This window comes from Nicotiana tabacum, chromosome 11, assembly GCF_000715075.1.
Source record: "Nicotiana tabacum cultivar K326 chromosome 11, ASM71507v2, whole genome shotgun sequence".
Classification (NCBI taxonomy): Eukaryota; Viridiplantae; Streptophyta; class Magnoliopsida; order Solanales; family Solanaceae; genus Nicotiana; species Nicotiana tabacum.
The window spans coordinates 11,380,590-11,392,872 of record NC_134090.1 but is presented as its reverse complement, the minus strand read 5'-3'; the positions used below and the strand labels follow the sequence as shown (position 1 = coordinate 11,392,872).

General features: G+C 36.2%; 1 protein-coding gene across 3 annotated transcripts; it reads left to right on the top strand.

Moving 5' to 3' along the window:
* The first annotated feature begins 1,920 nt into the window (after nucleotides 1-1,920).
* On the top strand, nucleotides 1,921-12,221 carry LOC107821740 (protein ARV 2-like). 3 transcript variants are annotated; one of them, XM_075224779.1, is made up of 12 exons: nucleotides 1,927-2,044; nucleotides 2,135-2,263; nucleotides 2,366-2,504; nucleotides 3,004-3,051; nucleotides 3,163-3,252; nucleotides 3,373-3,418; nucleotides 3,988-4,070; nucleotides 4,178-4,272; nucleotides 5,113-5,179; nucleotides 5,280-5,355; nucleotides 11,576-11,763; nucleotides 11,989-12,221. In XM_075224779.1, exons 3-11 carry the CDS (start codon nucleotides 2,382-2,384, stop codon nucleotides 11,686-11,688), a joined length of 741 nt encoding a protein of 246 aa, XP_075080880.1. In that variant the 5' UTR covers nucleotides 1,927-2,044; nucleotides 2,135-2,263; nucleotides 2,366-2,381; the 3' UTR covers nucleotides 11,689-11,763; nucleotides 11,989-12,221. The 3 variants fall into 3 exon arrangements, with proteins under 3 accessions (XP_016503674.1, XP_075080880.1, XP_075080879.1); XM_075224778.1 differs by having other exon boundaries at nucleotides 1,931-2,044; nucleotides 11,883-12,221; XM_016648188.2 differs by lacking the exons at nucleotides 11,576-11,763; nucleotides 11,989-12,221 and adding an exon at nucleotides 6,028-6,185 and having other exon boundaries at nucleotides 1,921-2,044.
* The last annotated feature ends 62 nt before the right edge of the window (nucleotides 12,222-12,283 follow it).

The window sequence follows — 12,283 nt, the reverse complement described above, 5'->3', positions numbered from 1 at the left end:
TACTCTTATACACTATCACTGCATATACATTATATCCTTTGCATATACTATGTGCATGAGAATATATTGGGTATGTTTATGTTGTTATACTGAGTACATTTTCTTAGGATATTCTTAATTAAGCTTTTCTAGCAGCTTTAATCTCATGAAGGCGGTAGACAACATCATCAACAATCAAAGATAAATCCTTGAGTTTCCTCTTAACCATAGTAGCAAAAACCAAATCTTCAACATCTTTAAGAGCATTGACACACATTTTCCCATTCTTTTTTGTCTTCTTCAACACATGTTCCATAGGCTGTGAATAATCATCAAATAAGAAATTATCTGATGATTTAAGATGCTTTACTAAATAAAGTGTATCCTTAAGCTCATCCATATTCTCCATTACACCTTCAACACAACCAAAAACTTGAGAATTACTTGTAGCTTGTAAATACCTTAAGCTTTTAAGCTTAAGCAGAGAGTTTATGAACATTTTTATTTCCTTAACTTCGCGAATGCCTTGAGCTATGGCGTCGTGTGCTAGTGTTTTTGCCTTTTCAATTTCAAACTCATTTGATGATCTCCTTGCACTTCCAAGAAGAGTAAAGCTTGATAGAAGAATTGTAAAAAGAAAACAAAGAACGATAAAATTCTGATTGTTAGTCATTTCTGAGTTTTCCTCTTTTTGTTTTTCCTTTTGTTGTGTGGAGTTGTAATTTTCTGGATTGAATTTATAGTTTTGTAATTTAGAAGGAAATATGGGGAATTAAGAAAGTTCAGAGATTGTTGAGTATAGGGAAAAAAGATATGGTTATTCTGTTTCATGTGGCATGAATGGAAACATTAATTAATTAGGCTGATTATTAGGACCAATTTTTCTTGTAAGGAAACCATGCATAATTTTTTAGGCCTTTTGCAGGGCAATGCAAATTTGATGGGTTGAAGAAGTAATAAGAGTTGGATAAATTCCCTTATTACCTACCTATATGCAAACAAGAAAAAAAAAAGGAAAAAGAAAAGATGACATTAAGTAATCCTTAGAAAATAATCTTATATTAAGATATATGGTATAATATTCACAAATTTTTGACTTCTCTTGTTGATATTTAATTATTTTCTATTCTTCCTCTCGAGCGAAGGGTCTTTCAGAAGCAACCTCTCTACCTTCCAAAGGAAGGGATAAGATCTGCATCCACACTAGCCTCCTCGAACCCCACTTATGAGATTTTACTGGATTTGATTGATTGATCATATAATATTCACAAATTTTCTTTATAGTACTATATATGATATAGTAATAATTATTACATTATAGTTTTTACATAATTAGACCGTCAAAAAATGACATATAGTTTATAAGACCATTTTGTACTTTTCCCATATCCCTTTCATGAAATAAGGGTGAAATTTAAAAATAGCCAGATTTACAAGCGGTAATTAAAAATAGCCACAATTTTAAAAGTAACCAAAATTTAGTCACTTTTTATGTAAAGATAAATCTGAACAAAAATACTGTTTAAAATCCGAAAAATATTCCAACATAATATATTGGAGTTCGAATTTTTTACATGTGAATTTCTAGCATAATATACTGGAACTCCAACATAATATACTGGTCCAATATAATATACTGGTCCAACATAATATGTTGGAAGTTCATACACAAGTGCTCCAATCTTCAGTGTATTATGCTAGAACTTTCTGTGTGCTGGAGTTCCAATATAATATGCTGGAAGTTCATACACAGGTGCACCAATCTCTAGTATTATTATGCTGGAACTTCGTGTTGCAGCAAAATTGTGGCTATTTTTCAATAACTTTGCAAACGCTGACCATTTTTCAATTACTGATCCGAAAACTGGTTAGCCCGTGCCATTTTCACATGAAATAACGACATTATAATTTTCTTAACACTCCCTTTTCTAAGCTAGCTTCCTCAAATTAAAATTTCTCGACTTTAGAAATAAATTGGTTTCGGTTAAATTCCCTTTGCGAAAAATTATAAGTGAAATATTGTTTAGAGTTCAAGATTTACCTCGGTTAGAGACAAAACGATGACGTCCTGACTCTTTTTAATAACTTTTTTTTCCCCTTAATGTATTATTAATCTAAAGATTTTATTTAAAAAAATGTATTTGAATTGTTACAGAAATCTTAAAAGATCAAAAAAATTGAGAAAGAACAATACTTGACCTCCAGATCCGTCGCCGTTGCCGGTCATCGGCCAGTGCCCATCCGTCGCCGTTGCCGGTCGTCGGCCCAAGCCCCGACAGCCAAGGTAATTATATGTTTGGACAAAAACCTCAGTAACTTTAGCTGTTGAAATTGACCCTCGATAATCGATATATAACTTTTTTATTTTCTTATTTTATTTCTGCAGTAAATTTTTGTGCAAAATGGAGATAAAAGACGGTAATGAAAGCGCAAAAGAGATCAGCTTTAGATGTGTTCAGTGTGGATTCTCAGTCACAACTCTATACATACAGTACTCTCCTGGCAATATCCGCCTCATGAAATGTGTACGTTATTCTCTTTCCTTTTTTGCCTAAAGAATGACACTTTTCTATATTTAGAAACATTTTACGTTAAAGTTTCTATAATGACATTGATTTATAGCTGCAGAAATGTCTAGCTTGTTTTAAACACATGTTTAAAAAATCTATTCCGTCTATCCCAAGAATGACATTTTTATATTTAGAAATGATTTAATTTTAACCTTCCTATTTTATACAATGAGATACAAATTGTAGCCAGAAAAATGTGTATAACTTGTTTTCGACCGCAAGTATAAAAAATATTTAGTTCTTTCTTAAACTCACTGCCCCATCAAAGAACTTACATAAATTTGGAGGAAGGGATTAAATTTTTTTTGGGATGGAGTTGTTGGAGTATATATCCAATGTACAAACCAAATAGTTCTTTTTGTAACATTGATTTGGATGCTCTACTTATATAACCATTATACCAACCAATATAGTTCTTTTTGTAACATTGATATGGATGCTCTACTTTGTGCAGGGAAATTGCAAAGCAATTGCTGATGAGTACATTGAATGTGAACTTATGGTAACTTATACAAAAAAACATTGAACAAGAAAAAGAGAGAGCGAGAGAACGCGAATTCTATTTATAGACTTCAGTCTTGGTTTAGTTCCTAATTGTTTGTTTGGAATGTAGATATTGGTTATTGACTTGATTTTGCATAAAATTAGAGCCTACAGACACTTGTTCTACAATAGGTTCTCTCGAGAGACTTTGCATAATGAGGTATGTGATAGTGTATTTCTAGTTTTCTTTTTTTGCAATGTATGTTGACATGGCATTACAAACTGATGTTGTTCTCATTTTCTTCTTTGATTTTATTTGTTTTTTGTTCCTCTTTTGCAGGGCTTGTTGTGGAAATTTTCTCTGGGCTTCCTGATATTAGATGCTTGTATCCTTCTATTCTCTAGTTCATTTTCACTGATATCGAGCATTTATCTATGTTTTGTATTCCAACATTTCAACAAATTATTACATATATATACTTCCGTGCATATATGGAAGGTTACTCTTTCTTCGTGAACTAGGTATTGCCAAAAGTAATTGTTCAATATTGCACTGTGAGCATACAGTTGATGGTTTAGTTACACTTCATGCTAGGTTTTGACTACATGATAATTTGAAGAATTAACTATTTGCTTTTTCTTGTAAGTTTCTCTAACCAGCAATTTGCAATTACAAATCAGATATAAATTTGAATTCTAAAGTATTTCTCCTTGACGTTGCGGTTGATAATTTTCAATTGTAAGTGTTTAATGTTTTCTCTTCTCTTTATCAACAAAAATATTTTCTCTTCTTGTGAGTGCATGATTTTAATCTCGAGATAACGTATTAAGCTATTAGGCTTTATTGAACTAAGAATCAGAACTCCAGTTCAGTGATAGAATTCAATGACAAACCTCTGTTCCTAAAAGGACAATCTTTAAGACATGCATTGTTTAATGGACTTAACTAGTAAAGACCAAATGTTGGTGGTATGCACAACTCCAGATGAGAGGAGTTTGCCGGCAAGCTTTGCCTCATTTATGGGGCTTTCTGGAAAGGTGCATACCATGAGATTTGTTTCTAAAGTTTTATTTCACCGCCTATCCACTTCCCTGTGGATTCTAGATCTTTGCTTCAAACATAATGTGACGGTTGCTGTTTTTAGGTGCTCACGGGAGTCTTCTTTGGGAATCTCATATTCCTTGGCATAATTCTATTTGGCACAAGGAGGTTTCTGAATGCAAAAATAGGAGATTCAAGGTAAAGCTTTTCTTCATCTTATAATTTAGTTTATATTTGTTCTGTTGTTTATTACTCTGTTTGCCCAAAATAAATGTCTCTGTTTCTTTTCTCGGATGTTCCAAAATGCTTGACACCATTTCACTTATATATTGTTCTACACAACGTTCTAGACAGAATTTCCTGTTGTTTATGCTTTAACCGCTCTCTCTCTATATATATACACACACATTTCCTACAATCAGTAAGTAGCTGTGAGCTGCTGATTGAACGATATTTCAATCAATAAGTATATGTGAGCTGCTGATTAGCCTTCAGACAAGGACTGCCTAAGGTTCTTTATCTAAGATTTGAATTCACTAATTTTCTTACTGAGTAGAGAGTTGATAAATCCCGTCTTGCTTTTTTACTGTTAATCAGACAAAATTTTGAAATCAAGGATTAGGTGGTGAAGAATAATACGCTGGATTTGATGCTGAGATATTTCTAGAGAGAGAAGGTAGGGTAATTGGCCTCCAAGGACCAGATGATCCGACAACTACTATTTCTTAACCCCAACTAGTAGATATCGGCTGTATGAATCTTCACTATCCATTTCGTTATGTATTATGAAGACCTTTTGTGGAATGACTAGTTTTATGTTGCCAGTCAACCTACTGCAACGCTCCTTTTTTATTTCAGGTTAGCTCACACAGAGTCATTAAGGAGCGTATGATTACCTGTAATAGTTTAATTGGATAAAAAAGTTCCTATGAGCAGCAGAGGTTTTAGCCTAAATGATTTCCTCAGCTGTCAAGTTAGCATATTCATCTTTGGAGCTGAAACTTACTATTATTATTTACTTGGATTTGAAATCGACAGGTGTAAGCATATATTGCTTTCGATCCTCCTTTCTAGTTACTTCAAGATTTTTCTTATTTCCATGATGGTATGTTGCTTGCTGTCACTTGGCCTTACTGTTTCAATTACTTGGAAACTTTCTTGTTTCACAGTAATACTTTTGTACTAATGTTTTTATATATTTACAGGTGTGGGAATTTCCCTCTTCTGTTGTTTTCATCATTAACATGTTTGTCTTGTCATCTAATGCACTGGCATTGCTGGGTAAGAAGTTCTTTTCAAAATTACTTTGAAATTTGAAGTTTGTGTACTAGACTACTTGTCAGTTTATGATATTCGTCTGACATTGGAGATTTAGCCTTGGACATGTAGCTAGTGTACTAAGATGCATATTAAATATGGTTGTACTACTCGTCCTCTGCACTCTCTGGGTGCTATTCTTTTATCTAATTTTCATTACATTTTCAAAAACAAAAAATATTTGGGGCCCCAATTGAAGTATGAATCAAGGGTTGGGGAATTAGTGAGAGGCCTTAGGTATTAAGTTTTCGAGGCCAGAGCTAATTTTTCTCCCTATTGATAGTTTGGTGTGATAGGTCTGCCGGCTAGTTTAGACATTGTGTAACTTTAAGTATCTTTTCTTGAATTTGGTTAAATGTCATTGGTTGTGTCTCTGTGGCTGTGAAGGCCTAAAGATGAAAATACATGATTTATGACTTTGGCTGTGAAGGTATTCGTCGGTAGGATCCATAAGAGCCTAGAGATGTTGATGTTTTTGTTCTTCCACTGAGGAGTTAATGCTTTGGTGTTCTTCTTAACTTATCAGTTGGATGGATACACAAACTAACATTGGCATCTTAGAAATAGTATTACGTATTCTTATAAGAATTTAGAGATTTTGATCAGAATAACAAATATTAACAGAGTGAGTTACAGTGAAGCTTGGCTGGACATAAAGAACAACCTGGAATGCACATGGCTACAGTATGGTCTGGATTGTTGAAGATGGAGGAAAAGAAATGAGCAACCAGAATGGTTTGAATATTGACCAGGAGTTAACTTGCTGTCTCACTGCCAAATGTTCCAGTCATTTAATAGCGACGGCACTGCCTTAACCGTTTGAGTTTTAGATTGATAGCTGTTGAGATATGGAACATTTAGAATTCACATTGGAGTTATATCAATAGAGTTGTTCTGTAGGTTAGTCCCTAAATATCACTCTAGTATTTAATGGGTCCTACATGGGTCATATCTTGGTTTTAATAGTTGTTCTGTAGGTTGGTCCCCTAATATCACTAATATTCCTGTTGAGTTTTAGGTTGATATCTCGCTTCTTGGTTTTTATTGTTGAAATCAAGAGTGATATGCATAAACAGAGACTTATGGCCTCGCAAACTGTTGAAATGTCAAATATTCCAGCTTCCCACATCGGTGGGTTAGCAATAGTTGGGGGGATTTTCCCCCTATAAAAGAAGGCTTAATGTTTAGGATTTAGACACACCTCTCATTTGCCTTCTCATCTATTTAAGGCATTTGTATCTTCTCTCTTTAGTATTATTTCACTTGTATTTTTGGAGTGAAATAAAATATTGGTTGTGTCCGAGGAGTAGGCAAAATTAGCCGAACCTCGTAAATTCTGGTGTTCCCTTTATTGTTGTTTTATTGTCTTATTTATTATTTGGTGACTGTCATAATTTTTGGTATAGTAGTTGTGACTTATTCACACTATATACATTTGGCTTCCGCAACAATTGGTATCAGAGCCAAGGTACTGTCTAAGTATGCTCTGTGGTTGCAGCATAGTCTGACTTCCACATCAGAAAAGATTTATCTTGGTAACTGACTCAAGGTTCTGTCTGAGTATGCTCTGTGGTTGCAGCTTAGTCTGATCTTCTACATCAGAAAGGAAATAATCTTGATTTGTGTCGTCAGCTATTAAATAATATTTGTGTCAAATATGGGAGACAATAAACAAGAAGAATCTACATCAAGTGTCAACAATACGTCATCATTGGCATCTTCGCTTATGACAAGAATTGTGTCAAATGCGAAATTTGCGGTAGAAATTTTTGACGGATCCGGGCATCTGGGATGTGGCAAGGCGAGGTTCTAGATGTCCTTTTTCAACAAGGGCTAGATCTGGCCATTGAAGAAAAGAAACCAGATGTTATTGGAGAAGAAGATTGGAAGATTCTCAACCGTGTTGCTTGCGGTACCATTCGATCCTACCTTGCTAGAGAGCAGAAATATCCATACACAAAGGAAACTTCTGCAAGTAAATTATGGAAAGCACTGAAGGATAAATTTTTGAAGAAAAACAGTCAAAATAAATTGTACATGAAGAAGAGATTGTTTCACTTCACCTATGTTCCTGGTACCACGATGAATGAACATATCACCAGTTTCAATAAGTTGGTCACAGATTTGCAAAATATGGATACAACTTATGATGATGGTGACTTGGCCTTGATGTTGTTGGCGTCACTTCCTGATGGGTACGAGCACCTTGAAACTACTCTACTCCATGGAAATGACGAAGTTTCTCTTAGAGAAGTTTGTTCGGCTTTGTACAGCTATGAACAAAGAAAGCGAGAAAAACAGAAGGGCGGAGAAGGAGAAGCACTATTTGTGAGGGGTCGTCCTCAAAATCAAACGAGGACAAAGAAGGAAGATCCAAGTCAAGATCCAGACCCAGCAAAGATGAATGTGCCTTTTGTCGAGAAAAAGGGCACTGGAAGAAAGACTGTCCGAAGTTGAAGAATAAGGCCAAACATAACAATGGAAAGGCCATTATGGATTCAAATGTAGCTGATTGTGATGATTCAGACTTCTCATTAGTTACAACAGAGTCATCAACATCATCAGACATATGGTTGATGGACTCGGCTTGTAGCTATCATATGTGTCCCAACAGGGACTGGTTCGTGGAATTTCAAGAAAGAGAATATGGAGTCGTCCACACAGCGGATAACAACCCTCTTACCTCATATGACATTGGTTCAATACGATTAAGGAACCATGATGGAATGATCAGAACATTGACAGATGTTCGATATGTACCGGATTTGAAGAAAAATCTCATCTCTGTGGGAGCCCTAGAATCAAAAGGGTTCAAAATCATTGCAGAAAATGGAGTGATGAGAGTATGCTTCGGTGCACTAGTGGTAATGAAGGCTAATCGGAAGAATAATAATATGTACCGCTATCGTGGCAGTACAGTTATTGGGACAACGACAGGGACATCCAGTGATGACAAAGAAGCAGAAGCAACCAAGCTATGGCACATGCGCTTGGGACATGCTGGGGGAAAATCCTTGAAAACTCTATCAGATCAAGGATTGTTAAAAGGAGTCAAGGCTTGCAACTTGGAGTTTTGTGAGCATTGTGTTAAAGGGAAACAGACAAGGGTTAAATTTGGTACAGCGATCCATAATACTAAAGGCATTTTGGATTATGTACACTCTGATGTTTGGGGTCCTTCCAAAACACCTTCATTGGGTGGGAAGCACTATTTTGTAACCTTTGTTGATGATTTTTCCCGAAGAGTGTGGGTGTATACAATGAAAAACAAAGATGAAGTGATGAGAATTTTTCTCAAATGGAAGACGATGGTGGAGAATCAAACAGGCAGGAGGATCAAGTGTATTCGCACAGATAATGGAGGTGAATACAAAAATGATCATTTCAATAAGGTCTGTCAAAATGATGGCATCGTCCGACACTTCACTGTTAGACATACACCACAACAGAATGGAGTGACAGAACGTATGAACCGGACTTTGCTGGAGAAGGTTCGGTGTATGTTGTCCAATGCTGGCTTGGGCAAAGAATTTTGGGCTGAGGCAATTACATATGCTTGCCACCTAATTAATCGTCTACCATCTGCTGCTATTGATGGCAAGACACCATTTGAAAAATGGTATGGAAAACCTGCTGTAGATTATAACTCTTTGCACGTGTTTGGCTCAACTGCATATTATCATGTGACGGAGTCAAAATTGGATCCAAGGGCAAAGAAGGCTATTTTTATGGGAATTACTTCTGGAGTCAAAGGATATCGCTTATGGTGTCCTATGACAAAGAAAGTAATACTCAGCAGGGATGTTACCTTTGATGAATTTGCTATGGTAAATAAGGTGACAGAAGATACCAAACAAAATGAAGGTGCTTCTAAGCAGGTGGAGTTTGAGGGAAAATTTATTTTTCCTACACAAGAAGCAGAGGAGGAAACAAATGAAGATTACCCTCTGGAAGGAGAGCCAGTAGAGGAGATTCTAACTCAGGAACCTCAACAACAACTTGAATCAATAGCAACCAGCAGGCCAAAAAGAACAATAACGAAACCTGTTCGTCTCATAGAGACGGTTGCTTGTGCAACCTCAATTGTAGCTGATGATGTTCCTACCACTTATAAAGACGCTGTCCAAAGTTCAGAAGAAGATAAGTGGAGGATTGCCATGAATGATGAAATGCAGTCCCTTCATCAGAATCATACATGGAGATTGGCCAATCTCCCGAAGGGAAAGAAAGCAATTGGGTGCAAATGGGTATTTGCAAAGAAGGAAGGATTTCCTAACCAAGTAGATGTTCGCTACAAAGCAAGATTGGTGGCCAAAGGATATGCTCAAAAGGAGGGAATTGATTACAATGAAGTGTTTTCTCCAGTTGTAAAACATTCCTCCATTAGAATTATGTTGGCTTTGGTAGCACAATTGGATTTGGAACTAGTTCAGATGGATGTAAAAACGACTTGGAGGAGGAAATCTACATGACTCAGCCAGAAGGATTCAAAGTTGCTGGAAAAGAAAATATGGTGTGCAAACTTGAAAAATCGTTGTACGGATTGAAACAATCTTCTAGACAATGGTACAAGCGATTTGACGAGTTTATGTTGCGGCAAGGGTACAAGAGAAGCAAATACGATCATTGTGTGTATTTGCACAAGCTTAAAGATGGTTCCTTTGTATATTTTCTCCTATATGTTGATGATATGTTGATAGCTTCCAAGAATTCGGAAGAAATTGATAAGTTGAAGATTCAACTGAAGAAGGAGTTCGAGATGAAGGATTTGGGTGAGGCAAAGAAAATTCTTGGCATGGAGATAATTAGAGATAGACGTTCAAAGAAACTCTGTTTATCTCAAAAGGAATATTTGAAGAGAGTACTTCAACGTTTTGGCATAGATGACAAGACTAAGCCAGTTAGTACTCCACTTGCTTCCCAATTTAAGCTAAGTGCTATTATGTCGCCAATGGATGAAGCTGAACGAGAGTATATGTCAAAGGTACCATACGCAAATGCTGTTGGTAGCTTGATGTATGCAATGGTTTGCACAAGGCCTGACATTTCACAAGCTGTTGGAGTTATTAGCAGATATATGCACAATCCAGGGAAGGAGCATTGGCAAGCTGTGAAGTGGATTCTACGGTATATTCATAATACTGTAGATGTCGGGTTAGTTTTTGAGCAGGAAGACAATCAGTCTGTAATTGGATATTGTGACTCAGATTTTGCGGGTGATATGGACAAACGAAGATCAACTACTGGTTATGTGTTTACTTTTGCAAAGACACCAGTTAGTTGGAAGTCTACTTTGCAGTCAACAGTTGCTTTGTCTACAAGAGAGGCAAAGTACATGGCTATTACAGAGGCTGTGAAAGAGGCAATTTGGCTTCAAGGATTGCTAAAGGAGCTTGGTGTTGAACAAAAAGGTATCACAATTTTTTGTGATAGTCAAAGTGCTATTCAATTAGCGAAGAACCAAGTTTATCATGCAAGGACGAAGCACATTGATGTTCGGTATCATTTCGTACGAGAAATCATAGAAGAAGGTGGAGTCACGGTGAAGAAAATTCATACTACGGAGAATCCTGCTGATATGCTGACAAAGGTGGTGACTGCGGTCAAGTTTCAACATTGTTTGAATTTGATCAACATTGTTGAACACTGAAGATTGAAGATGAAGACACAACCAAAATTTGTTATAGAGAGAAAATTGAAGACGTGGAATTTTTGCCAAGGTGGAGATTTGTTGAAATGTCAAATATTCCAGCTTCCCACATCGGTGGGTTAGCAATAGTTGGGGGGATTTTCCCCCTATAAAAGAAGGCTTAATGTTTAGGATTTAGACACACCTCTCATTTGCCTTCTCATCTGTTTAAGGCATTTGTATCTTCTCTCTTTAGTATTATTTCACTTGTATTTTTGGAGTGAAATAAAATATTGGTTGTGTCCGAGGAGTAGGCAAAATTAGCCGAACCTCGTAAATTCTGGTGTTCCCTTTATTGTTGTTTTATTGTCTTATTTATTATTTGGTGGCTGTCATAATTTTTGGTATAGTAGTTGTGACTTATTCACACTATATACATTTGGCTTCCGCAACACAAACAAGAAGCAAAACCATGTCAACTAATTTGTTCTGGACTTTTATCAGAAGGGTTGTATTCTGTGTTTCAATGACATACTTTACCCTATTGTGAATCAGTGATCACAGACGCGGTCATGATTAGATGCATATGGATCTGCTTAGCGGCACATGCCATGAAATTCCTTGTTACTCAAGGGCTTGGAGCATATCGAAAGCTAGTTCTTTGGTAGTCATTTGGCAAAACTTCTAATGGTTGCATCTTGCATTAGCTTGAGAGGCGTGACTTCAAATGCCAAATGGTTCAGGTAATCTCCTTTGCAACAGAGGTTATTTATATCACGTCCCCTGCTTTGATCTTCAACAGCTTTTGAATTGGACTTAAATCTTGTCAAACTATGGTGTTTTATTGATATGTTGGTTTTAGGCTGAAGACCCCATTCTGCGTGGCTTCTAAGGGGTGTAATCAAGGCTTTTACAATCCTCTGATTGGATGGGGACCTGAAAGTTCCTCTTTTTTTTTTTGTCGCAAGGTGGTATTCTCGGATAGGAAAGTTTGACTGTGGTGATCGCTGAGATGCCTACGTCAAACATGGAGAGCAGCATTATACTCTTTTTACGATAATGATGTTCTATTTTTGCACGATTTCAGTAGAGATACGTTCTTTGGACAACAGTCCATCTAGAATGTAGGTTAACATTTAACCTAGGAGAAAACCTTTTAGCACTATTTTGTTTTTGTTATGCTAGATATTTGTTTTTATCATTTCCTGAGTGTCAAATATGTTTTCATCCATTTTCATCCTTCTGCTGCTGTAGTTTTAAAGG

Coding starts and splice junctions, on each gene's coding strand:
- LOC107821740 (XM_075224779.1), top strand. CDS start 2,382: ATGGAGATAAAAGACGGTAATGAAAGCGCAAAAGAGATCAGCTTTAGA. Junction 3,052..3,162: donor ACATTGAATGTGAACTTATG/GTAACTTATACA, acceptor TTTGGAATGTAG/ATATTGGTTATTGACTTGAT. Junction 5,180..5,279: donor TTTTTCTTATTTCCATGATG/GTATGTTGCTTG, acceptor ATATATTTACAG/GTGTGGGAATTTCCCTCTTC.